We start from the raw sequence: 26,744 nt of genomic DNA, 5'->3' as shown, positions 1-26,744 counted from the left end.
TGACGATAAGGCAAGAAACTGCAGACATTATAAAAATAATAACTGCTCATAGAACTACGCTCCATCCAAACTATTAATTAAATCTATTACTCAATTAATCACTTTCCAGGATTTATTGGTGTTTTTATCAAGATATTTGTTTCCAAATGATGTTTCCCAACCTTTTTTGTACTATCCAGGATATCAAAATCAAAAACTTATCTCTGATATAAGCGTCCACATTTATTTTAACTAAGTTTTCGTTTTCCAATTTTTGTTTTTATAGATAATAGTTTATTTCTTAACATTGGATTATTATAGAGGCATATCGACTTTTGACTCAAGTTAAATGCTTATTGTAACGACATTTAACCTACATAATTCAATTACAAGTTCGTTGAATAAACAAATAGAACGCACAACAACTATGCAATATTTAAAATACGTAATTAAGTCATAATGGACGAAATGAAGCAATCATGTCTTTACTACTATTACGTTTCATTATTGTGAGAATTATGTCAATTACCTTGTGTACTTACATTTTTTTCAATGTCTTGTGTTATGCTTTTAATACCTTTTTTTTATTATTCATATTAACAAACATATACTATGCAATGAAACCATTTAAATATTATCGAATTAACAAAAAAATTCCGCACTGTATTTCCAACAACTTCTTTGGATTCGAATTATTGCCCATGAATCTGAATAAAGAGTAATCTGACGGTGCAAGGTCAGGACTAAATGCTGGATACCGTAGGAATTCAATATCGCCAAATTTTTCTTTCTAATTCCACGTAATTTTCGCAAAACGATACAGCAACAAAAAACCTACAAAAGGGTCAAAGAAATAATAAATTGGAAATATTTATGTCTTTATTATTCCCAAGCATATAAACATCTAATTAAATACTAATAATGTGCACCGTGGTTTCCATATCCATGCCCATAACCACCGTCATGACTATATCCAAGAGGAATTGGAGCAGAAGCTATTGGAACTGGAGCCGGAGCAGCATGTAATGAGGGACCAATTTTCTTAACCACTGCGTTAAATCCATTGACATCGTCAGCAGCGTAGTCGACAACTCGAACTGATCCATCGGGTTCCACAACTGAATAAGAACCTTTAACATTACCACCATCTCTGATTTCCGATTGTGATTTATGATCACCAGTCAGACCATCAGCTACACCGTAGTTATAGGAGTATTTTGGATGAGCCTTGAAAATTAGAACAAAAACTTTCCTATATAATCGAAACATTACCTTATTTGAATTGACTACTTACGTAATAATCCACTTCGTGTCCATTACCTACAACAACAGGAATTGGACCTGCATGATTTAATCCATGACCTACACCATAACCCGCATGACCACTAGGGGAATATGATACTGCTGGAGCTGAGTAACTGACTCCTGTAGCGTGACTTCCATACCCACCATAACCAGCTATACCAGCAAAAGTAGGAACTATGCTTAAGGCTAGTGAAAACTGAAAATTGGAAACACCAATTTCATGATTTTAATTTGAACAGTATGGACTTGAGATATTATTTGTAGAAATAAATAAACTATCCGTTAATATTCAAAGTTATGAAGACTTTATTGACGTACATTTATATGTAATATCTTTGGTGAAACGGGGTTAAACGTAGTAGATCGCTCAAGCGATGTATCAATCTTAATTTTGGTACCTACTTATGCATAACGTCGCTATATTCAAATGTTTTAATGTCCACTAAATAAATCTATGTAGCTTAATGAACAATAAACTGTTATTATTGCATTGGAGTTAATGGACGATGATAAACTTTATTCTTGAATCACCTTTTGTCTCAATAATATCCCAATTCAGAAGGTACTTTTTGCAAAATTAATTAGAATATATATTTCCTCTTCATTACAAAAACGAAGCCATTGTTTCAGGTATGTTCCAGAATAAAATTGTTTGCTTTTGCTAAGAAATAATTATTACAATAAATTATATTTTTGTAGTTAATTCAATAAAGACAAAAAATCTTTTTGTATCTCCCTATTTCTCAAAAAATACGAGTTAAATAGTACTTAAGTATTCCAAATACTCCAACGCTTAATACGTTTAAATATTATTTATATCTTTAATGTTGAAGTTGCTTGCGTAAACTTCAACTAATACATTTGTCTACTCAAAATGTTACGCCATAGATATTTATAGGATCCTTTGTGAAGATCAGCGTGAGAAGGTGCTGGACTTGATATATCACGATTTTCTACTTAATCTCACGTAAACACCGGTAAAAATATTTTATTTATGTTAGACGTGCAGATTTGTCATATTCGTGTTGTGGGAAAACGAAAAGAAAAAATAACGACGGAATATTGTCCCATGCCTAAGCTGTATTTGTAAAATTCATACTGTATCATTTAATATATTTTCTTGTTGAATTGAATGTATGTATAATCTATACATTGTGAGCCAAAATAACTATTGTCACCTTTGCTTGATGAGGCACTGACTAAACTCCACTAAACTAGCGTCTACATGTGTCCATTGAGGTGAAAATGCACAGACAAGACACCTGTTAATTCCAGTGAATCATTTTTACTTAAGTTGATACATTCAATATATATATTGCTTGTCTTAAACCAGCCAATACTTCGTGTCATCGGCCAGTAGAGAATGAGAGATATTTAAATGTCTTTATTTGAAGTGACGAAGCTCTGCTTTTTGGTTATTTTTAAGATAATAAACAGAATATGGATTATAATGTGTCTTGTATCCTCTCTACTGGAATTAAACCTTGTTCAAGAATTGACAATATTTAGCCGTAGAAAATTTGTTGTGAAATTATGCTTCTGAAAGTTCAAGCTTCAAATTTCGAAAGCGCTTATAACTTATATAACTTATAAAAACCAGGAATCGTTATCATTAGAGAAACCCTAAACGGAATAATACATTTAAAGAACAATGTCCAAACCTGACCTAGCCAGAGTACAATTTATGAAAACAAAAATAAAATATGCTGCCAATGAATTCTTACTTGAAGGAAGATAAAAGACAACTCCATTTTATTTGTTTTTATTTTTTATTTATTATATTTTATTTTAGTTTTACTATAAATTTGTAATAACACATAATTTTGTCATTTTTTCTAGCATTTTCCATAGAAAGATAAACATTTTTCAGTATTTTTAATATCTTGAATTAATTGAATAATAATTGAATAAACATGTGTTTGATTTGAGCTTCATTGTAGAGTAAAAACTAGTCTTTATCTCAAAATAAATTGTATCTTGATTATTATTATGAAATTGAAGGCACTGAAGACATTTTTAAGGTACTTCGAAGACACCAAAGCATTTGAGACTTTAGTCTTAAGACGTGTCAATAGTTATTAAAAAAAATAAATAAAAAGTGAAAAGAAACGTACAATAATAATTAATTAGAAGAGAAAAAAGAGAATGAAAAATAAATAAATTAATTGATAATATCGATAAATGAAATGGATTCAAGTGAAATTCAAAATTTCTGAAGATAACTGGAAACGAGAATTCTCGAAATACATAATAAAAGAAGTTTCATCCATAAATTCACGTCAATTATGATAAAAATTATGATTAAAATAAACGGTAAATGATTTTCTATATCACCAACTACTCGTTGAGGCTTGTTCGCAGTGTGTGTAGTAAGACATGGATCTTTATCAACCCATCAACTTTTTTTAAGCTAAAACAAGTGGCTGTATTTTGAATGAAGTTATGCCAATTTTTATGTTAACTTAAATCTCATTTTTTTCAATTACACCTTAGTTTAAACTATATAAAAGAACTACATGTCATATCATGTCGTAGACACAAAATTCCATCCATTATAAGCACAGTTTGATATAATGTTTGCATTTTATAGTACACTATTTCCACTCAAACCACTCTAAATTCTATTTTGAATTACTTTAATTGCATATTTCTTAGACCTATTAATTTCTGTGTGTTTCTAAATGTTTTGTTATTACAGATGGAAATTTGACGTTTCCTCAAAATTTGACCATTTATATCAATCAATGGATCACCTATATCATGAATATCAAAATAGAAATTTGTTTTAACAGGAAAAATTAATTTTTCCTTAGTTTTTACATCTCAAATACGTAGCAGTCACCAATTAAATTATTTGTAATTGTATCAGAATTGAAAAAAAAAGAGCTATAAATTTTATTTTAACTATTTAGGTCTTTTTTATCATTTATAGCTTTTTCATTCTCATGTATGTGAACCATTTCTCACAATTCTCTTTTCCGTATACTAGATTCCGTTCCAAGAATTTTTAAATCTTCATAATTTCATGTTTTTTTTGATATTTTGTGATTCGTTGACACAGTTTTATTTTTTTTTTTATAGTATTGATGAACACTTAGTCTATTTTCCAAATACTGAGATGTCTGCCCTATGTAGACAGCAACACAATTAGTACGAAGCACTTGATATACAATATTACTTCTTTTGTTTTTTGGTGTTTTAGATTTTAGTTTAGTGAGATATTTATTGAAATAATTCCATAAGTTGTTGGAAAAGTCCTTGTACATATGGTAAGGAGAAATGTTTCATGGTCTGATGTTTCGTTTCTGTTTTGTTTTTTAATTGATTGTAGTATCTGTTTATCCTTTTCATGAATATGTTGTTTATCATTATTTTCCGAATAATTATTTCCTTTCGACGTAGTTTTTGCTTTTTGAATAGCAAACTAAACTAACTAAATTCAGGATCTGATAGTTGGATAGATCTATCAGCCAAACTTATTATCATTTAACTTTTTTGTGACATAGGATGACACGAATTGTTTAGATTAAAAGTTTAAATATCTTGAGGATCAAGTTAGTTTCATGTACTAATTTGTTCTTATGTTTTGTTCGATTTCGATTATGAAGTTTTTTGGGATAAGAATTAATGTTTTATGTTTGCAATTTGATTTCTTCGTATTATGCAATAATCTCGAGAAAAGAATGAAATATTTATATCAAGTTTGCTTAGGATATTTTCCTCAACATCTTTCATTAGTAATTATGCTATAACACTTGATATGGAAACTCCCATAGCACAACATATGTATGTGTAAGTGAATTCTATGGCTTTTATAAATTCGTTTTGAGGTATTTCCTTATATTCTCTAATTTTATCCCATTTTTTCATTAATATATTTTTTACAATTGTAATAGAAATATTTGTGGATAAAGAAACCACATCTAGCTAAATAAATACAAATTCATTAAGAATTTTTCATCTGTCTTTTAAAACGTTATAATAGAAACTAATTTTAAATTGGAAGAGACCTAAAATCAAAAACATTTTGAAACATAATTCATTTTATACTCACTATAAACAACATCGTAGGATTCAAAACAAAATCTCACGATCAAAGTACAAACTGGGAACTTATGTCCTCATCCAAAGTATTTATAGTGAATATAGTTATTCCTTCACCACTGCATAATCGTCAAGGTTCTTGAGGAATTTTTTTTTCGAAGTTTTTAAATCTCGTTGCTATTAAATTGAAACACTGTGATTATGGAAATCTCACCGGATCGGTTGCTTCTTACTCTATGATCTTATTAACTCGTGATATATTTTATAGGGTGGGTCTACGTTATTGATTGGTATTTAATCAATGATTTACTTCATACTTTTTCAATGGAATGGATTTTATCTGATTAATTTTCACTAGAGCTGTTGTAATTTTTGATTATTCAGGATACGTTTTCTGTACCGCGCCCGCGTCAGAATTATTAGATTCAGTTCTATTCTACACATCAAATATCTATTCAGGTAGATTGTTAATCTGCCCGAAATGATATTTAAGGTTTATTAGAGTCTGTTAAATTTGTTTTGATAGTGAAATCTACTGTATTATATTTTAGTTTTACACACACCTAAAAATAAATTTTTTGTAGACGTGAAACTTGAGCTGTATTTAGAATTGGATTATTGGGTTTTTAATTTAAGACTTTTAGACTCTTTTAGAACATGTATTTTATTGCTTTATAACTTTTTTAGTCTCGTACAACAAATTTTGCAGTTAAACGACACTCGAGCCTATCGTCTCTTTCTTATTTCGAATTTTTACCTTTTTTTTCAAATTTCCGAATTTTCTTTTCTCGTAATTCCAAAATTAACACTCAATTAGCAACCATCGTTATTATTTTTACAAATATTTCGTTTATACTTTTTGCTGTAAGACAAAAGACGAAAGGTATTAAACGGAGTCGCTATATATCTCGCTACCGTCACATTTAATGAGTTTATTGAGTTATTTTCGTTAAAATAATTCAAAAATCTTCAATATTTATAAGCTTTAAGTTATAGAGACAGGAAATACGTATTAACTTCTAGCTTACTAAGTAAACTTTTCTTTTTTTAACACATTTGTAGATCTAAAGTACGGTGCATGAAAAAATTTTGAAAACGGTGGGACACTTCGAGGTACTACTAAATTATACACTGCTTATATCTTTTTGTGTTCAATTATTTTTCTTTGATATTGATTGAACACTATAATTTTTATATTAAACGAGTAAGAAACGTTTCCACTATAAGTATAGGATATGCTTGGATTGTTATACACATGAAAGATATTTTTCACACGATTTTAATCAATTTCACTCGAATATGCCAATTATTTTAACATTTAACACGACGCTATGTTTCCTTAAAACATGCTACGTTATAGTAGATTGAACAAAATGTCAATTAAAGGTCGCTTTAACATATTTCGAGAAACCAAAACATGTATTTTAATCATTTTACATTGCGTTAGATACCAAATATCTCGAAGAGGTTTTATATATAAACATAGTATGTAGTAGAAAGCAGATAATCAAGGGGGTAGGATATTAGCGAGCTTAACAAAAAGTAGAGCCCTTTAAACAGTTGTACCAATGTACCAAAATATCTTTTAAGATTCATTTTTTTGATGTTGAGTGGGCTTTAAGAATGGAATGTACATGTTAGTTTGTAAAGGTCGCTTGAAATGATGCAATACAACGTGCAATGCAATGCAAGACGCAATATTTCTTGCTCAAAAGCATTTGCAGATGAAGATCAGCCGATTGTTTTCTACAAGATCTCGCACTTTATCTGTTTGGTGCCAGTTTTATTGCGTACAAGTAATTTTAGAGAAAAATAATTTTATAAATATGTTTCTTCGTCCATTCTCAACTAATTTTTCTATGTTTTTTCATCCAAAACTTTTAGACTCTTTTAAACTATCCATCGGACCCCAAAAATAAAGGTAGCAGCAGAATATCATTATTGCCAGTGATGCACTGACCACTTTTTTCTTGTTTATTTGTCCTTCCTAGAAGTAACCCACAACACTATTCGAAAGGAGAATAATTAATAATTTTAACAATGACATCTTCACCTGGATTTTTCAGAACTATCGACAACACATATGGCACAGAGGTAACCCGAATGTTGAAGCCTTGATAAAGATCAAATAAAAGATCGAAACGTTGGCATTTTAAAAAACTCTTCGACAGCTTTATTTTGAGTCCTCAACCCGCAACACCATTCGAAATTACATACTGAGAAGGACAATAATTTCAACAATGACATAACGGCCCAAACCAAGGTTCTAGATTTATTGTTTTTTATTAGATTTATCAAAATAAATTTGATATTTCTGTAAAATATATGGGTAGAAATAAGGATTGTAATAAACAATAACAATTCCAAAATTTTATTAATATGAATATAACAAAATAAAATAAACATTAGTACATAGTAATACTGTATATATATATATATATATATTTATTTTTCTGTAGATACAATATCAATTTATTTTATATTAGGGACGTTTCCAAAGGGAAATTCTGCTCAAACTATTAAATTTAAAATGAAATTGAAAGTATTAGATTTAAAAAAATGCAAACCGCAATATATTTTAAACAAAATAATCTGATAAATAAAAAATTGACGTTCAACAAACAAAAATTATGAAACTTACTTAATTTTACAAGCTTTTTAAGTCCGTTTTTCAAAATTCGGCACCACGCGTTTGAAAGAAAACCATCAAATCCATAATTGAAAGATATTGTATCTTCCGATTTAATAAAAATTAATTCTATGTACGAAATAAATAATACAAATACGGTAAGTTACACAAATATCAGTACAAAACTAAATAAAATGTTTCTTATAAATCATTATTAGAACCTGAGAATGTGCGGGAATTATATATTTAAATAGTTCTTCGATATTTTCGATGTCTCTATAATCAGTAAACAAGTAATAAGCCCCAAATTAACAAAAAGTCACCCAAATATTCAATATATAAATATATCTATAATAAAATTGTGGCAGAATTAAAAACTAAAATGTACTACCTCTAATATATTTCCGAGCTTTAGAATACTTATGTATTTAACGTATGGGAATCAAAACATCAAATGCATTGAATTCCAAAAGCAATATAATCATCTATTTATTATTATATTATATACAAACTTAGTATTTCTATCAAGCGTCAGTTTTATTAAAGCTTTTTGAATTCGATGAATAGATAAGTATCCGAAAGCTCGAAAATATAATATAGTTAGTACACTTTAATGTTTAGCTTTGCCACAATCCCACTACAAAAATTCTCATCATCTAGCTGGCAAAATCTTCGTTCTAATGCATATATATATATAAAGTCTATATCTAGTGATATCTTTGGAGATTTCTATTAATATGAGAAAATATATATTGAAAAATATGAAAAACTGATAAGTCTAGAAAATATATATCTACAGAATAGTCAAAATTTTTGATATTGTAGAAAAATTATTGGTGAATTGAAACCTAATTCATCACGTATTATACAAAATTCGAAAGCTAGAAGAAAATAAAACCCAAGTTCCACATTTGTTCACCAAAAACAATATTTGAGCATGATAAATATCTAGTTACTATCTACTGGTTATTCATGACTTTCTCCATAAGTATCAGCTTCCTCATTTTCCTGTTGGTGTCCCAAATCTGCTTCTTCGCCTTCTAAATATTGATGATAATTTGGTACTTCATGTTGCTCTTCCTCTTGATTCTCATGAATATGAGATTGAGGTGTATGTACTAATGTTCTACCTTCAAAATGTTTTGATAGTCCTGATTTTTCTACTACTGCGTTGAAACCATTGTGATTATCAGCAGTATAATGAACAGTTCTTATAGATCCATCTGGCTCTACTAAAGAATATTGGCCTTTGACGACATCACCATCTCTAGATTCGTGCTGGCTTTTTATGTCACCTGTGTGGTAATCATTGACGCCGTATTTGAAAGAGTATTTCGGATGGGCCTGTTAAATTAGAAATTTATAATTTAAAATTCTTTTTCCAACACATTAACTGATAAAATAGTGACACGGACCATCATTGACATGGGGATAACATTTAATAATTTGGTTTGAAACTAAAAGTTCATTTAGTTGGCGCGTTTAAGTTGCTGCATACCAGTGAAGCAGGCTTGGTACAATTTTGCGAAATTTTTACCAAGAAACTAATTATAAAATTGACAAAATCATTTTTCTTCTTTAAGGAGAAAACTTGAGGAAACAGGATGTCTTTCCAAATTTAATGTACTGGGAGGGTTTGAAGATTTATCTATTATCAAAAGAAAAATGATACGTGAAACAGAAAAGGCTACTGTTGTAAATAATGATAGTGATAACCAAGACGTAGACAAAAACATCACTGCCATCCACTTCAACGTCCAGTGTATTACGTCTAACATCAACCTTGGCAGTTACGACAGAAAATTCTGTTGGTATAATTAGCAACGGGAATTAAGAAAATGAAATTCCAACAAGAAATCTCTGGAGCTGGTCTTATCTGTAATACAAAACGGGGGCAGTGAACCATGTTGTAGTTGATGAATCTAGCTCTGACATGGAAGTAATTGTGGTGTTAATTGATAATGAAAACGACGTAGATGAAGAAAATGAAGAAAGATTAGAAATGCGGCACCCAGAAAGAACAAGAGGAAGTTTTGGTAGGCTTGCTAAGTATGTGACAGAAGATACTGTGTGCACTATATTATTTTAAACATAAATGATGATAAGATTGATGTGGAATTTCTTCGGCAACCTTCAACTTGTTTGTCAATGCTAGATAAAATGATTTAAGTATATGTGTCATTCATTAGCAGTTGAGTATGCAATAATAAAGTGGCAACATCTGCCTAACCTCGTAATTTAGATAAAATGTTTAGTAAAATAATTAATGAACATGATTCTTCATCACTACGCTATCCAGAACAATCCTAAAAGTTTTTTTAGTGCGAAAAGTCTTCTTATGGCAATACTTGTTGAAATTTTCGTTCCAAAAAACTTTTTGATTCTCCCCTGTTCTAATGGATGTACGACAATTTATTTATAATGAAAATATAACAACAGAATCTCGAATAAATTTGATATTTTTGAATATTATCAACTTTTGCTTGATTCAATTCAACTTTTATCAAAATTTAGCGTTCCAGTGGTAAAATATATTAAATTATTAAAAGAGAAATTGATATTTGTTATGAAAATATTTGTCAAGAGTTGTTAAACGAAGTAAACAAGCTCCATGAGTGTTAGTAAGAATAATCTTTAGCAAATAAATAAGAAACATGTGTTGACACAGTAAAATTATCATTGACATATGTTATATTTGTTAATTTGGACAATGGGTAGTTTAAACTCACTTTCACAGAGAAATTTCACACAAATCATCCGACTCATTCAATAAACAAAAAAAAATATATTAGACAATGGTTTACGTAATAAAAGTAAACATTGAAAATACTTACATAGTAGTCAATATGTTCTGGCTTGTGTAAATCATATCCGTGGTGATTTCCGGATATTTGTACAGGCTTTTGGTTATAAACAACACCTGTATTCCCTTCTTCTTGACCGTAATATTGCGAATATTGTACTTCTTTATCTCCATGATCTTCTTCTTGTTGATGCTGGAAGATTATCCTTGAATGAGTCAAAATTAGACTTTCCAAAAATACCAAGGAGATCAAAACTGCCTAGAAACGCAAAATATATTTCAGTCCATCTTCCCGCATAATTTGATAATCGCTCAAAAAAATCTCGTGTAAATTGGTGCAAATAAATGTGAAAGAAATTAATAGCGATGCTTCAAATGATAGTGACAGACTGTAAATTATGGATTTATGCATATGAACCCAAGACTAAACCTCAATCGACTGAATGGGTCTTTCAAGACGAGCCAAATCCAGCAAAAGTTGTTCATATAAAAACTGTCAGTATTTGTAAAAGTATCAAAAAAGCTTATGAAATATCTACGTGTGATTTAAAAGTGGAAATGAGGAACGAACAACATAGGCCTCAGGACCTCAGAAGCAGACAACGTTTTTCTCGGTTGTAACTACAATCCATTGTACGACAATTCGCTTTTAAATGAAAAATATAAAATATTTCAACTCCATTTAGAAAACCATGACAAAAATGATGAAAGTGATTCTAAAAGAAGTCTCTCAGGAATAGTTTTAGTAACCAACGTTGAGATTGTTCAAAGGGGTGTCCTTTGAAAGAAATTAAACATTTTCACTTCGTTTTTATTAAAATAACTAAACGTATTTTTTCATTAGATCTCGTATTTTCAATCTCTATTCTTGAACTATTATTTATACTAATAGAAGATAGTAAATAAAGGATGCACGTAAAAAAAGGTAAGGTCACAGAATGATTGTCCTTTTCTTGTAACACACATATTTATTTATATAATTAAATCGAGTGGATAGTAATGATTCAACTGGACTGAATGAATGAAATATATTAAACTTTGACTGCATTTTAGGATATAATTCGATTAATATTGAATAAAAGAAAGATTCTCGTTGGGTTTAAGTTTTTTTATTAGGTTAGAAATGATGAAATTAACAGAAGAAGAAAATTTGTTACCACTTTTCCAGCTACTACAGAAAGTTCGTGCAAAAAGTAATATTCTAAAAGACTGGATTACCTCTGTATTTATTCCCCTCCCTAACAAATCAAAAGCCAAGAAATGTGATGAGTTCAGATTGACAAGATTGATGAGCCAATTGCTTAAGATCCTATTTAAAATTATATAACCCAGAATCTACCATAAATGTGAAGCTGCTCAAAGCGATACCCAGTTTTGATTTCGCGAAGGTCTAGGAACAAGCAAGCACTAGCCAGCTTATTAATACTCTTCCAGAAATGTCGAGACACGAGGAAAGATGTCTATGCCTGTTTCATCGACTGCGAGAAAGCCTTCGATCGAGTTAATCATACCGTCTTTCTGATATTACTACAGAAAAAAGAATTAGACATACAAGACATCGAGTTTATTAGAAATCTTTATTGGAACCAAGAAGCAACGGTTAGATATGGACAAACGACAAGGTTGGATTTTATTTCCACAACTTTTCAATATGTACTCTAGGCACATATTTAACCAAGCAATAGGCGATGACGATGATGGAATAAAAACGGCAGGACATTAAACAACATACATTATGCAGACGACACGGTTATCATTGCAGACAATCCAAAAGCCCTTCAACGTCTAATCAACAGAGTTGTAAAAGTTGGAGATCAACTAGGCATGAAAATTAATGTAACAAAAACAAAATTAATGGCCATAACAAGACTACCAAATCCACAACTGAACGTAAACGTCTATTGACACCGCAATAGAGAAAGTTGAGAAATTTAAATATCTTGGAAAGTGCATAAGTCAAATCACGTAGAACAAGCTAGATCCATATTCCCAAAGGAAAGGAAAAACCTATTATGTAACTCAACCTTGAACTTAAACTTAAGATACCGTTTTGTGCGTACGTGCACTCAGTTCTCTTGTCTGGAGCAGAAATGTGGACATTAAAAGTAGATACCATGAACAGATTCGAGGCTTTTGAAATGTGGATCTTCCGTAGACTACTAAAAATATCGTGGACTCAACATATACCTAGCGTTGAAGTGCTTAGACGTATGGGAAAGGAAAGAGAGTTACTTACAACAATAAAGAGAAGAAAGTCCGCTTATCTGTAACAACAAGTATGATATACTGAAATTAATAATAGAAGGAAAAATCGAAGGAAAACGTGGACCTGGTCGCAGACAACATTCATGGTTGAAGAACATACGCGATTGGACTGGTATGAACACTGGTATGAAATTGTCGTCAGCCTTCATTGAATTGAGATGGCACCTTAAGAAGAAGAAGATTAGGAATGTTTGAAGTGGGATTTAATTAATTTTGGTTGGTCCAAATAACCGACTTCTTCTACAGCGCTTGGGTTTGATGTTTCCTCAAAAGTTAATTTCATTTCATAAATGTGATATCAATTATTTTCGAAAGACATAAAGGTAAGTTTTCCCACAACAGAGTTTATAAGCCATAGATAGTTATTAATTCATAGACTTTTTAATTTAAATTTTTTTCGATAGATGGCGGTAGCTACGTCATTTGCATTAAAGCTTGAGTCAACAACACTAAGGCCTCTTATTTTCGAACAAACATAAGTAACATTTCGTTACGAGGAGGGCGGATTTTAAAACTGAAATTTTATCATATCACAATCTTATATATTCAAAATACAAGCAGACATCTTGTCAAAATAAAACACGGCGTCCTTTAACAACAATATGATTAAGTTTATTAATTAAATTAGCTTCGTGCAATTGAAGAGCATTATAAACATAAACATGAGATCCAATGAAAGTGAATTGTGTAACTAGCATCTCAAATTAATGAAAGTGTATTTGTATCATCTTTATAATGCATGCAAACGGAATGCAGAACAGTTCATTAGTAAACAATACTGATCTATAACGAACGTGAGACTGTAAAAAGTAATCACTCGTGTGTAAAAATAGATCTTGTCATGAATATCTATATGTGACGCTTTTAACAGTGGTTAATGCTCTAAAAGTCTGTAATTAGTATCTTTATCGTAAGATATCATGAGATAGTAATATTTTTAAGCTTTAATTTACATTATGATTCTTTTTTGAATACATTTCTACAATGCATCTTGATCTTGATCGCGATTTTCAAACGAATAGTAAACATGGCAATACAATAGAACGAGGAGGGTCCCAGAAGTACCTGACCTGACCTAGAGATGGTGGTAGTTGCTTGAAAAATGGCACGTTTCAAGTTTATAGACGCCATGTTGTTTAGAATTTGTTTGGCAGCCGCCAATGGTGAACCTTTGTAAACAAGGAAAAAATTTGCTCATAATAGAAGAAAAACAGTGTCGTGAAGTGTTTCACAGGAATAGACCCGAATTTTTGCACCATTTCATAACCATGGATGGAACGTGGGTCCATCACTTCATGTTCAGAACAAAAAAACAATTAAAACAATGGACTGAAAGGGGAAAAGCGACTCCAAAGAAGGCAAAGACAGTTTGCAGACAAGATCGTGACGTCGGTTTTTTGGGATGCGCGCGAGATCAGAGAATCAAAGTTTGAATTGATACCTCATGCACCCTATCCACTAGATTTAGTTCCCTCAGATTATTTCCTGTTCCCAAAGTTGAAAAACTGACGCAGTGGTCAAAGATTTTCCACCAGTGAAGAGGTGATAGGCAGTTAATGGCTATTCCGAGGAGCTTGACGATTCTTATTATAAAAAAGATGTCGAACTTGTTAAACATCTCTGGGAAACGTGTATGGAGCTAAAAGTAGATTACGTTGTTGGGCCAGGTTCTTCTAGTATTTAGGGTTATCCCGGATAATGTCACGAGGGAGTTAATGTGTTGATTAAAATCATTTCTCATTTTATTTAGACGAGAAAATTTATATCAGATAGCGTTAGTTCAATAAATTTTTGTTATTAATTCACTTTCTCAAACAATCGTAAGCAATAAGCTGGAAATATATAATCCATGGTTTATTATTATTACATCATTTTCTTCACTTTGCTTCGTTTTTTGTTTGTGTTTAAATTAATTTCCATTTGACTACGAAGCAGAGTAATGACCCTTGCCTACAAGACTTTTGTATCAATAGTATGGCTATCTTTGTATTACAAAAGGTTGTATTACAAAAAAGAAAAACATAATATTAAATAATTAAATATTTAAATTTGTAATCTGCCATAAAACCTGTTCATCATAATGCAGATTAAAATGTACCAATGGCGCTTCCAGTTCCAGCAAAACACATTTCATTTTTCAAAAAGAGTTGAATGATTCAGTTATTTGTATCTAGAAAAGCAGCAGTCAGAACTTTTTGGTTCCCGTTCTAAGGAGTTTAACAATTAAAACAGAAAAAGAAAAAATGAGAATTAAAACTTTTAGAACAAGTTTTTTACAATTTATTATATGGAATATTCATTTTGTGCCTGTATAGATATTGATGGCTTAATACACTTGGATTATTCTATACATAAAATATTCTAATCCTAAGAAAATATGCATCTCCCCGTAGAATAAATAATCTACAACTGCTACTAGTAGCAAATATCGGAATTATAGTTGGATTAATTCATTATTACATATAGTTAATAAACAAACACTACGTGAGTCAAAAAATATCCTTTGCCTTCGACCCACATCAAACTTGAACTAATAAAAAACTTTTTTAAGGCTATGGATAAAGTAAGTGAAGTATTTAAACACCTAATATACGTTTTTCCCCAGTAAATTCAAACCAAGTTGAAGGAGAGTGTTTTTATTTGGCCACAAATTAGAAAGTTTTATAAAAAAATGAAGCGCAAGATCTAAGAGCTTGGAACTCTTTTATGAAGATTTTTTAGCAACAATAGATGCAATAGATAATTAATAAACTTTTAAATTGCTATGAATCGCTTGGCTGCCGAGTTAAACCATTAAAAATTCGTTTTTTACAATGTATAATTGAGTTGTAGTATCTGATATTTAAGTATTTCTAAGAGATTGATTCAAACAATGTTTAATAATACAAAATCATCAATAAATTTTCTACTAATGTAGACGTTATTCAAATGACATTCTGAGAGGAAATAATATTTAAAAGTTGATTTTTGAATGTTTAATTAATTAACCAAAATCCATATATATTTAACTAATACATTAATACGAAATTCGCACGAGAAAAATCTCATTAAAATCATTAATAATGTTCGAATTTCTTCAGAAATTTATTTGAATAAAAGATAATAAAAAGTGAAAGCACTTTCATTTTCTGTTTAATGTGTATCCGTCTATAAAAATTAATTATCTACAAATATATAACAGGTGTAATCGATTTTCTCAAAAAAAAATAACTCACCTTCACAAAACCCATCTTTGTTTATACCGGCAAAACACACAACTATCTACTAATTGAACAAGAGTGCGTATTGGAGAAATTGCACATCATTTATATGCTTTCTTCTCTCGCCACGGATGAAGATGAACCATACCCAATATTCGCATGTTAGAAAGAGATAAAAGTAGGTTACTAGATGTGTACGTCAATTGTTTCGATGATAAAGAAATTTTCTATGTAGTCTGATTTATTTTGCATATTGATATTACCTGTATAATACATATTATATAATATTCAAAGCTACGTAATTTCCATAAAAATTTTATGGGAAAATTTTGAAAATAGGAGTCAAAGAATAGAAAATCTTTTACGATTGTGCGTTATTTCAAAATCTTCTTTATCAAATTATCAAATCGATCATTCTATTGAACATATTATTGAAGTGTCAACGTCAAATACGGATCAAGCACTAAACCGCAGATACTTCAATGTCAACAAGATGACAATGAATAAACGCCATTCGCTAGTTTCGTCTTCTTTTATAAAATAATGTTTCGCAATTTTAAACTACAACTTAAGACGTTCAGAAATATCAAAGATAGTTCAACTTGGATAACGCACACAATGATCGCGCTTGTATGCGAATTTAAGCAACTTTCTACTTTTTACGTAGAAAACATAACCTCACTTTTCTAATTTGTAATTTGTAGTAGCAGATACCGTGAAAAATTATTTCTCTTAGTAAGAATTTGTACGTGCTTATAAGTGTTTATGTAATAAACAGTCGGCTGGGTACAAGAAAACTAAAATTTGGCAGAATATAGGGAATGATTTCCCCATTTAAAAATACCATGATAAGAAGTGGTGATTAACCACCTGATCTAATCGACAATCAGGTTTTCTTATTAAATGTTTTGTCAATTCTTCTGCACAATAAGTTCAAAAGTTGATCATATAAACCCCTATGTTTAAAAACTTCGCCAGGATCTATTTCGTAACTGCAGATATTTTTGATAAAATTGAGGGATATCACCCACCAACGCTGTGTCAAATGTCGCTCTGTACATATTTCTCCACACATTTCATATAGTATATAATACATTTCAAATAAATCAAACTCGTTGATCACCGTTCAAATTTCTTTATATACTTGTAATTTTAAGGTTATGTTTACTGGCGAACCAGCGTCATGTTCGCGTTCATTCTGTGCTCTAAAGCTCTAGCTCAATTTCATTTTTTGTCAAATTTAAATCTCTTATTAAGTCGTCAAAAATTTAAGTCGTAACAAAAAATGCGTTAGCTCTGGTGTGGTTAAAAGGTCCTTGTCCTATTTACTGTTCTGCATTTTTACCTCTACGTCCTTCATTCGGATTCACAATGCGAAAGTGGCAAGCACTGACGTGGTCTTTTGGTTCTCATCAGCAAATTTCAAAATAACCTAACCTCGTATTTTCGACTAGTGACATTTTGTGTTTATATTTAGATTTTTTATGACACAACAAAAAAACTACCTAAAGAAAACAAAACGCACAGAAAGAATATGACGGTGTTGGATAAAGGAGCTGAAAACACGTGGTTAGGTTAGGGAAAAATTTTTTAATTCCATTTCCTTGCGGAACGTCGAAAATCCTTTTAGGTACAATCATCTAGTGTGTGATAAATAGTTGGAGCTAATCGGCGGGTGCCCGTTTTCGAAACTCCAACCACATTTTGTAGCATTTGTTTCTTCTGAAGACATCATGAAACTTACTGAATGTCGTACTGTATATTCAATAGTACTTTTCTCAACGGTTCAATTCTAATTCTACAAAGATGTGGTATTTTCCTTTTTTTTCAAACAGAGTCGAATAGTAATAATTGAGATTTCACTTCCTTCAGGGCCGGATTAAGCTAGCGGCTTGGGGAGCTATAGTCCCGGGCCCCAGGTCCAAGAAGGCTCCGTCACTTGGAAAACATATATATATATTAATCGGATTAAAACGTCTTCCGATTTCCAGTTTCCATCTTTCTCGATCTTCCAAAAGATCTTCGTCCAATCCTCTTTCTCGAATATCCTTCTCGATACCCTCCCTCCAACTTATTCTTGGTCTTTCTCTCTTCTTTCTTCCTCGTGGTGTCCAATTTAAAATTTGTTTGGGTATGCGGTCTTCAGGCATTCTTTGGACATGTCCGTACCAACTTAACTGATTCACCCTAATGTTTTCTGTAATCGTATGCTGCACTTTCATGATCTCCCTGATTCTCTCCATCCAATATTCCATTTCTGTGGCTTCAAGCATTTTTACTGCTTTTTTCTTTTAGAGGCCAGACTTCGCTATATGTTGTTAAAACTTTTTATTATGATATTGTATATTCGATGTTTGTTTTCCTTGGATATTTGTTTGTCTCACATTACACTATTTAGCTGACTTATTGCCTGTTTTTCTTGGTTATTTCTTTGTGCGATTGCTTCATCTAATCTTCCATCATTAGTGATGATCATGCCTAGTTATTTGTATTTTGTACAACGACTTATTTTTTGTTGTGTTTGTATTAAATTTTGTTGGACTCCTCCAATACAAATTTACTCCGTTTTACTCAAATTTACTTCCAGACCCCATTTCCTGTATTCCTCTACTAGCTTTCTTGTCATATATTGCCCATGTTCTTACATTTTCTTTTCCATTCTTGGATTCTCAATCCTTGTAAGACCTTGTTTCCTATTTTTACTTGGGACCTATAGTTTTCATAAAGCTTTTGTACTGCTTTCATTAAGGCCGCATTTATATTCGTTCTTTCCAAGGCGTCCTATAGTTTTGTTTGTGGTACGCTTTCATATGCTTTTTTAAGGTCAACATACAAAAGGTGAATGATAAGAAAATTTGGAAAACATTCCATACCACAAATTTCAAGTTTTGATATTATTTTTTTAATTTTTCCGGGTTTCTGAATTTCTTAAGGGGGCCCCGTTATTATTTTAGCCCCGGGCCTTAATCCGGCGCTGATTTTCTCGAAAAGAGTTGATGAATATATTGTTTTGTCCTTCTAGACTACCGTATACACGTATTAACTCAAAATATAATAATAATAATTGAATAACTCATAATTTAAGAACTCAGTCACTTCCAAGTTTCATTCCTTAGTATTAGAACACCGAGTATTTCATAATAATTTTTTTTTTCGATAATAGCGATAATCTCTCCTCGGGCTATATGACATTACATGCTATCATGAGACCTCATAGAAATCGTTCGGTCTGCAGATGCTTCCAATGATAATTAAAAAACAAAGAGAAATATTGGAATTCGAATAGTTTTGATTCTAACTAGAAATCAAAGAAATTGTTTTGATTAATAAATTCAGCTTTCTATTACGTATACTAATGTAATTTATCGTACTGTTATTACGAAATTTCAAAAGTAGTCATGAATATCTGAAAAAGAACTATTGGTATTGTAAAATGCGTACATTTTAAAATCTAGATTAAATTTGGTTTTAGGAATAAACGGTCTGTTTAATATGTAAAAACATTACTTCGACCGACCTTATACTGCCCTATTTGAAATGAATTGTTTCTTATTTATACTAATTCACAAAATATTTATTGAAAACAGATATTCAAAGAAAAACACTGCTTGTACATAAATAAAATATGGACTTGTTAGCATAGATTATACAAAATGGTTCTGTTGGTGATATTTTTTAACTATAACAAAAAATATTCCCGAGATATTAATAACTTACATAGCCGTAGTAATTCAAATAATAAAGTTGTATAAATCGCCATTCTTTCCCTTTGGTTGCTTAAAAATCTGTCGAGAGTCATGTCAATCTATATTTTTTTCAAATTTTTGTCCACCATTCGACAATGTCAGTCTCTAAAGTAAGTTTTTTTCATTCTATTTGGAAAATTCTGCTATTTTAGGAAGTTTTTTCATGTACTGATAATATGGCTAACTAATTTCATTTTTAATTTATTAAACTATTGAAGAATTTATTCGTTATCAAGGACAAACTAATTATTATATTTTTATAAATAATTCACATTGTACTTTAACCATAATTCCAGTCCCTGTGTTGCATACTAAGGTATTCGAAGACTTGGAAATATATCAGAAATAGTACACTTTTGTGTTCAATTTTGCCACAATCCCACCACGAAAACGAAAAGTCCAGAGAAGGTTTAAAAAGCGAATAAATATGAACATGCTTGGAATTAAATAAAAACAGCAATTTTATTTTTCCTTGATGTTTTGTCACAAACGTAACTTTTTTTGTTGATATTTTGTCTAAATCAAATGTGCGAAGAGCTACCACACATGCTAACCGCACTGATGACCAGAGAGGGACAGATCAAGAACATAGTCATATTACTATGTCAGAATTGCGAACAATCATAAAGACTATTCAATTTTAAACGTTTACAATTACGTCTGGCCTTTGGGATGACCATAAATAAATCGCAAGGCGAGTCGTTGGAAATTGGACAATTATACGTCGCGTGCTTGCGCGTCAGGAAACAGTCATCTTTGTTTATTTACACATCACAAAACAAAGCAAAAAATATAGTTTATTAGAAAGCTTTGAGTTGATTAAGTATCAAACTGTATGTATCTGTCAATATAAAATTGAAACTTTACAAATAGCCAGTATTTCAGGAAAACTCTGATTTGTAAGTAAGCTACATCATGTTTAATTAATCGAAAACAATAATAATTCTTTTATTTGTTTTAAGTGTATTTTATTTATCGATTGAGGTAGTACGAAGTCTGCTGGGTCATCTAGTTCATACCTATATATAATTACACGTATTCTTGTATTTGAAAAAGTTTTATTGATTGCAGTAAGTTGAAGTTATTTGTATTCGATCCGAGTGTATAGTTTGATATATTTATTACTAACAAGTTCTTTTGTTAACATTCTCAACAATATTCGAGATTATCCGTGATAAAAATTCTAATAGCCTGGAAATGAACTCTCATAAAAGTAATGGGATCAGTGAGTACAGGAAATTCTTTTATTTCGTCAGAATAATGTAACTGATAATTGTTTAGAAACTTTGAAATACAATCTTCCAATTTATATAACAACTTTTTTCAGTACACTGTTTTTCACAACAGATATTTTCATGAAATTTGATAATTTGGCAACGTTTATTTATTATACGGTTAACAATATTCACTGATGCCCAATTTTACAAAGTTTAAACCTCAAACGTCAGTTTAAACTGCATATATAGACTTTTCCACGTTTTATAGATGGCGTTTACCGACAAAAGTTAAACGTTACCGGTTGTCTGGTGCTTAAACTTCTATTCAACATGGAGGATCCGAAGCTAAGTGTTTCAAATGGTTTAGATTTTTACAATAATACAAAGAGATTGACGATGCGCCGAGAAAACATAAGATAAATTTCAATAGCAAATTGTTTTCTATTCATTTTTGTTTATACAACTTTCTCAAATAATTCAGCTTCAAAACAAAAAGAAGCCGAAAGATTTTGGTTATATTTGAGGGCTGTTCTGTCAGTTGTCAACAGAAAAATGTCTGTTCGGCTCTAACCTGTCAAATAGAGCAATCTTGTTTATTTTTGATATAAACTAGAGTTTTAACCATAGTTTAAACTATAGTTTAATCTCCGCTTCTACCTTAGGTTGTAAATTTAGTCCCTAATACGTCAAATTCTTCATCTATCTCATTCTTTTGATACATTCGCCATTACATTGATCTATCAAAATTAACAGCTTTTGACTTTTAAAACGGACTTTACAGTTAGATTTATGTCAAAAATCAATCAACAATGTCAATAAATTAAATGGAAAAATGTCAAATATATTAGTATGTACTGGATGTCAAGAGAAATTCGATAAAAGAGAACTAATCGAAGGCAGAGATCACGTTTTGTATTGTGGGAATTGTTTTAAAGATGTTTATTGTGCAGGTAAACTGCCGTTTTCCACTTGATATTATGCACCATTCGAACAATTCAAAATTTCGTATTGTTTAGTAACAAATTCGTACTTATTTACAAATTTGTACATTCTAATCTAAATCAAAAGTTTAAAAATATCACCACAAATAGTTATTGATATCGATTCCTAAGCCTATTATTTCATAATCAAAATTTTAGCTTCCGGAGACTCCAAATCAAAAGAAACATCCGATTTACGTGAAAAAATCATTCCATATCCAGAAATATTTTCGTATAATAAGAAGAGATCATTTATCGCTGAAAGTTGTGTTACCAGTAGCTCCAGTACTATATCCCTTTCTAAAAAGTAAGTACGCTGATTATTTTCCAAAATAATCGATTCTATTTCAATTACAATTACTAGATCTATTATATCATTGTATCAAAATAACAAAAATAGCTTTTCTCTTAAGTCGAACTCGTTTTATCCGCTAAGAAATCAATAGATTAAGTTTTTTTCCAGAGGTTAAACTAACAAGTGGGCTAAAAAGTTCCTTCTTCGATAGAATTAGATTTTATTATCCAATAAAGTTGCCTTCGAGTACAATTTTGTCTTTATCCTCAAACTAGACTTTAATTTCGGCGATAATACCTTCACTGGTGCAAAATTTCTATTTAACGAGCATTCTCTTGAAGACTGAGAACAATAAAACGTTGCTGGGAGTCGTAAATATATTTACAACTATTCAACATCTACATTTTGAAATCTAGATCACGTAGAATACCAAGGTATATATCAAAAATAGATTCATATTCTATCCTAATAATTGTTTCAGGCCTCTGCAGTGTCCGAAAGCAAGTTGCAGCAAATTTGTCTCTCTATTTACTCTAGAATCCCATTTTAGATACGAACACAAAGAAATACCGATAGTGATAACACAAGTGGACGCCCGCAGCGCGCTGGAATTTTATCTGAAAGACATTCCAGACAACGTTACTCAATGCGTTGCTCTGTTTAATATCATCGGCTATGATTTTTCCACTATACTTCCGCAAACTAGGTAAATTACATAATAATACGAGGTGTGATAACAAAATACGATGAATGAAATTTTTAAAGCAGCAAAAAATCCCACGAATTTTGATTCATTTATTATGATGATATAAATGTTTAGAAATTTAGGAATTTTCTTTTAAAATAGACTATTCGAAAGGTTTGTGAAGAGAGGGGCCTGAAAAATGAGCAAACGGTTTCCTTTTTATCTCGAAAACGCGTCATGCTTCAAACATTTGGTTTTGAGGTACAAATCTCAGTAGTTTTTGCTGTTTATTCTGTTTGTTTGCCCAATGATAGATAATTATTCAATAAATATGTTCTGGAAAACCCTACAAATATATTAATAAATAGAAAAAATTTCTTTTTCACCGAAAAAACTTTATTCGAGTACTATTTATTATATATTAAAAATTTAAGAACTTTAAGAAATTTTGTAAATCGTAATTTTTGGCTCTCCTGAATCAAAAGGTTGCCTATACTATTTTAGAACGCATTCATTGTTTCTGTCTGTACTTCAGGAGACTCATATCTTGTATTTATGATTTTGGTAAGTCTTATAAACAAGTCCTAATACAATGAAGGGGGTTATATGATGTGGAATGCCTCTATCCTCATAAAGAGGTTTCTGTTTTTGCCCAAGCTACTAGGAATATTACGGAAAAGTTAATAAGAATGAGAGGTATTTTCTGTTTGTGCTTTAGCCTGGATTGATAAGTTTTAGACGCAGTTTAATATTCCCGTTGAAATTTTTCATTCTTAATTTAGTGAATACTTAGATGTTCCATTTTAGTCAAAATAGTACTACAATTTTACAAAATTCAAATGCAAAACCAATGATGGTATTACTGGCTACGAGAATTACAAATTCGGAAATAAGTTTATTCGATGAAAATGTTACATGTCAGATTACTGAGACTCTAGATGGATCAAATACCACTTTGGCTTATGAGGAAGACAACAATTTAACTAGGTAAGTTTTCATATATTTTTCAGGTACATAGTTGATAGCATATTTTTCTAAATCCTAAATTTCGATTCCTAATTTTGATACCTGCTTGCGATATGAATAAAATTAATCAAATTTCATATGAAATTCTTCCGTAAAATTCGTTAATATCAACAATTAAGTGTGCATGGAATTCATCAATGATGTATTTAAATCACCAACCAGCTGATTGTGGATCCTAATCCAAAACTCCAAATTTATAACTTAACCCACAACAAAATTAGGTTAAGTTTAAAAAACAAACAGAAATATCTGTCTTCTGATCTTATTCATCCACGAAATTCTAAAATTCAGATTCTAAATGATGGTTAACTGATCCGGATCACTTTCCGAACATTTAGATCAAGATCATAGTTTCCGAAAATCGCTATATTATTATGAACTCCATCGAATTAAGGTATTACATCGTGTGACATATGACGCTGTCATTGTCAAATTCATATGACGTAGTACCAAGTTCCGAAAGACTATGTGTAAAATTTCATGACATTTTGATTAGTCATAAAAAAGTGACAGCCATTTAAGTGAAGCTACTATTGTTATTTTCAAAACAATGGATTCAAAAAAATTTTATTTGTTAATTTATCATTGCTCTTGATGAAAAAAAAATACGGTGCAAGCTCAGCAATAGTTATCCGAACTATGCTTCATCGAAAAGAACCATTTGTTATTGGTTTGCTGAATTTAAACGTGATTAAATTCCACAAATTGGTTATTTGTTTCCGATCGTAAATGTGAGTGCCCGTACACGTAATAAATCAAATTTTTTGCGTCAATATGTGACAATAGATGAAACATGTATCCATCACTTCAATCCGGAATCAAAACGATCATCATCTGAGTGCGCTGCAGCAGGTGAACCACGTCCAAAGCGACCAAAGGCACAACAGTCAGTTGGGAAGTTTATGACAGTGTTTTCGAATGGGCATGTTATATTGTTTATCTCCAAAAGGAAGAGACAATCCATAGCGCATACTATATAGAGTTTGTGAATTGTTTGATTGCAAAAAACAAGGAAAAACGGCGTCATATGTTGGATAAAAAAACCACTGTTTCGCCGATTCACAACCATTGTTAAATTGGACGAGCTACACTTCAAATTGCTTCCTCATCCACTGTATAGTTAAGATTTAACCCCCAGTGACTAATGGCTAATTCTTCTACAAGCAATGAGAAGTTAGAGAAGCGTTGGAATGATTGTATTGCTCTTGAAGGAGATGAATCGATGAATAAAATCGATTTTTGGCAAAAAAATATGTTTTTCTTAGTTAGTCACACGACTTATCGAGTGATGTATATCAGAAACAAACAATTCAAAGTATTGCTATAGCTCTAAAAATCCCTTAGATCGTTTTAGTTCGTTTCTCTGTAGAAATTCATTATTTAAAATTATTCATTTTTTCTGTTAAAGCCCATTGGATAGGATTGTAATATGGATGTCTTCCAATATATTAACCAACCTAAACTACACAGTTGCTGCATCCACGCTTTCGAATCAAATTAGACAGAAATACTTCGGACCCATGCTGCTACTCGGTGATATTCCAATGGATATTTTCAGAAACGGCACGTGTCTGATACTCACCCATCACCATCTATCGGAAATGACTAGAAGCGGAAATGAACCACTGGCTTTGGATGTCGTTATACATAGTCCAGACTAAATAAATATTTTTTAATAATCGTTTCGTTTTGTCTTTCCACTCGTATCAAGTCGAATCAAAAAGTGTTGCCAATAAGTTTTTTCGTTCGTGTCGTTTTAGTATTTTGGAAGGTGTAACGCCAATAGAAAGTTACAGGCTATTGTTAAAAGTAAATGGAAACTCTGCGTTTTAGTTGTGGTGGTGTTACAAATCTTGAAACCAATTAGGATGGGAAGTGTAATCAAAAAGTGTATGAATGCGAAAAAATATTGGAAAAATACAAAATTCAATTGTATAATATTATCGATTAACCGATATAGATTTAATAGAAGCCCTAAGCCCTAAGCAATATTTTGACTAAAGTCTTTTAAGGAATTTTCATTGTGAATTACTTCCATCCTGGTACAATATAAACGGAGAATGTTATGATTGTAATATATCGAATAATTATTTATCTCTACAACCACAAAATCTTGTTTATCTAACTGAAGGAAAAAACCAGAGCAACCAGACAACCTTGCATTTGTCAGATGACAGCTGCAGCTGCATTGCTTCCCATTCCCAAAACCTCTCTGGTTTGTAAACTCATTTTGTTTTATTGTATTTCATTCAAACGAACGATAGATAGCAGATACACACACTGAGAAAGCGCCGCACCTAAAGAAAGTACAATGAGACCTCAAAAAACAATTTCTTATTATTGTGTGTGTGTGTGTACAAGAAACACAAAAAATTTCGACAGTAATTTACGTAGACAAGTTGTGTGTTCGCTTTAAGGGTTAAGCTTATAAAGTATACACTTCTTTTAGTATGAATGTTTAACAAAAACTATTGCTTCGTATTTTGAATAATATCAATTATCATTCATTAACAATATTATCACTTTTATATTCATCCACTTTCTTATGTGATGTTACAAATTCAGATTTT

At 30.9% G+C, this 26,744-nt stretch overlaps 3 protein-coding genes across 4 annotated transcripts; 1 reads left to right on the top strand and 2 right to left on the bottom strand.

Annotated features, from left to right (window-relative positions):
• Window positions 1–840: 840 nt before the first annotated feature.
• On the bottom strand, window positions 841–5,524 carry LOC130900137 (larval cuticle protein A2B-like). Its single transcript, XM_057810533.1, has 3 exons — window positions 5,339–5,524; window positions 1,274–1,480; window positions 841–1,206 (listed from the first exon to the last, which is right to left on the bottom strand). Exons 1-3 carry the CDS (start codon window positions 5,348–5,350, stop codon window positions 895–897), a joined length of 531 nt encoding a protein of 176 aa, XP_057666516.1. The 5' UTR covers window positions 5,351–5,524; the 3' UTR covers window positions 841–894.
• Window positions 5,525–8,923: 3,399 nt separating this feature from the next.
• Window positions 8,924–16,255, bottom strand: LOC130900265 (uncharacterized). The gene is made up of 3 exons (XM_057810771.1): window positions 16,241–16,255; window positions 10,792–11,019; window positions 8,924–9,301 (listed from the first exon to the last, which is right to left on the bottom strand). The coding sequence occupies exons 1-3, from the start codon at window positions 16,253–16,255 to the stop codon at window positions 8,924–8,926; spliced, it is 621 nt and encodes a 206-aa protein (XP_057666754.1).
• A 5,732-nt stretch (window positions 16,256–21,987) lies between these two features.
• Window positions 21,988–25,855, top strand: LOC130900136 (uncharacterized). Of its 2 annotated transcripts, none has more exons than XM_057810532.1 (5): window positions 21,988–22,138; window positions 22,328–22,475; window positions 23,014–23,169; window positions 23,956–24,135; window positions 25,583–25,855. In XM_057810532.1, the coding sequence occupies exons 1-5, from the start codon at window positions 22,021–22,023 to the stop codon at window positions 25,833–25,835; spliced, it is 855 nt and encodes a 284-aa protein (XP_057666515.1). In that variant the 5' UTR covers window positions 21,988–22,020; the 3' UTR covers window positions 25,836–25,855. The 2 variants fall into 2 exon arrangements, with proteins under 2 accessions (XP_057666515.1, XP_057666513.1); XM_057810530.1 differs by having other exon boundaries at window positions 22,945–23,169.
• Window positions 25,856–26,744: the final 889 nt, after the last annotated feature.

This window comes from Diorhabda carinulata, chromosome 12, assembly GCF_026250575.1.
Source record: "Diorhabda carinulata isolate Delta chromosome 12, icDioCari1.1, whole genome shotgun sequence".
NCBI lineage: Eukaryota > Metazoa > Arthropoda > Insecta > Coleoptera > Chrysomelidae > Diorhabda > Diorhabda carinulata.
The sequence above is the reverse complement of the archived record's forward strand: the minus strand, read 5'-3'. Positions and strand labels throughout refer to the sequence as shown.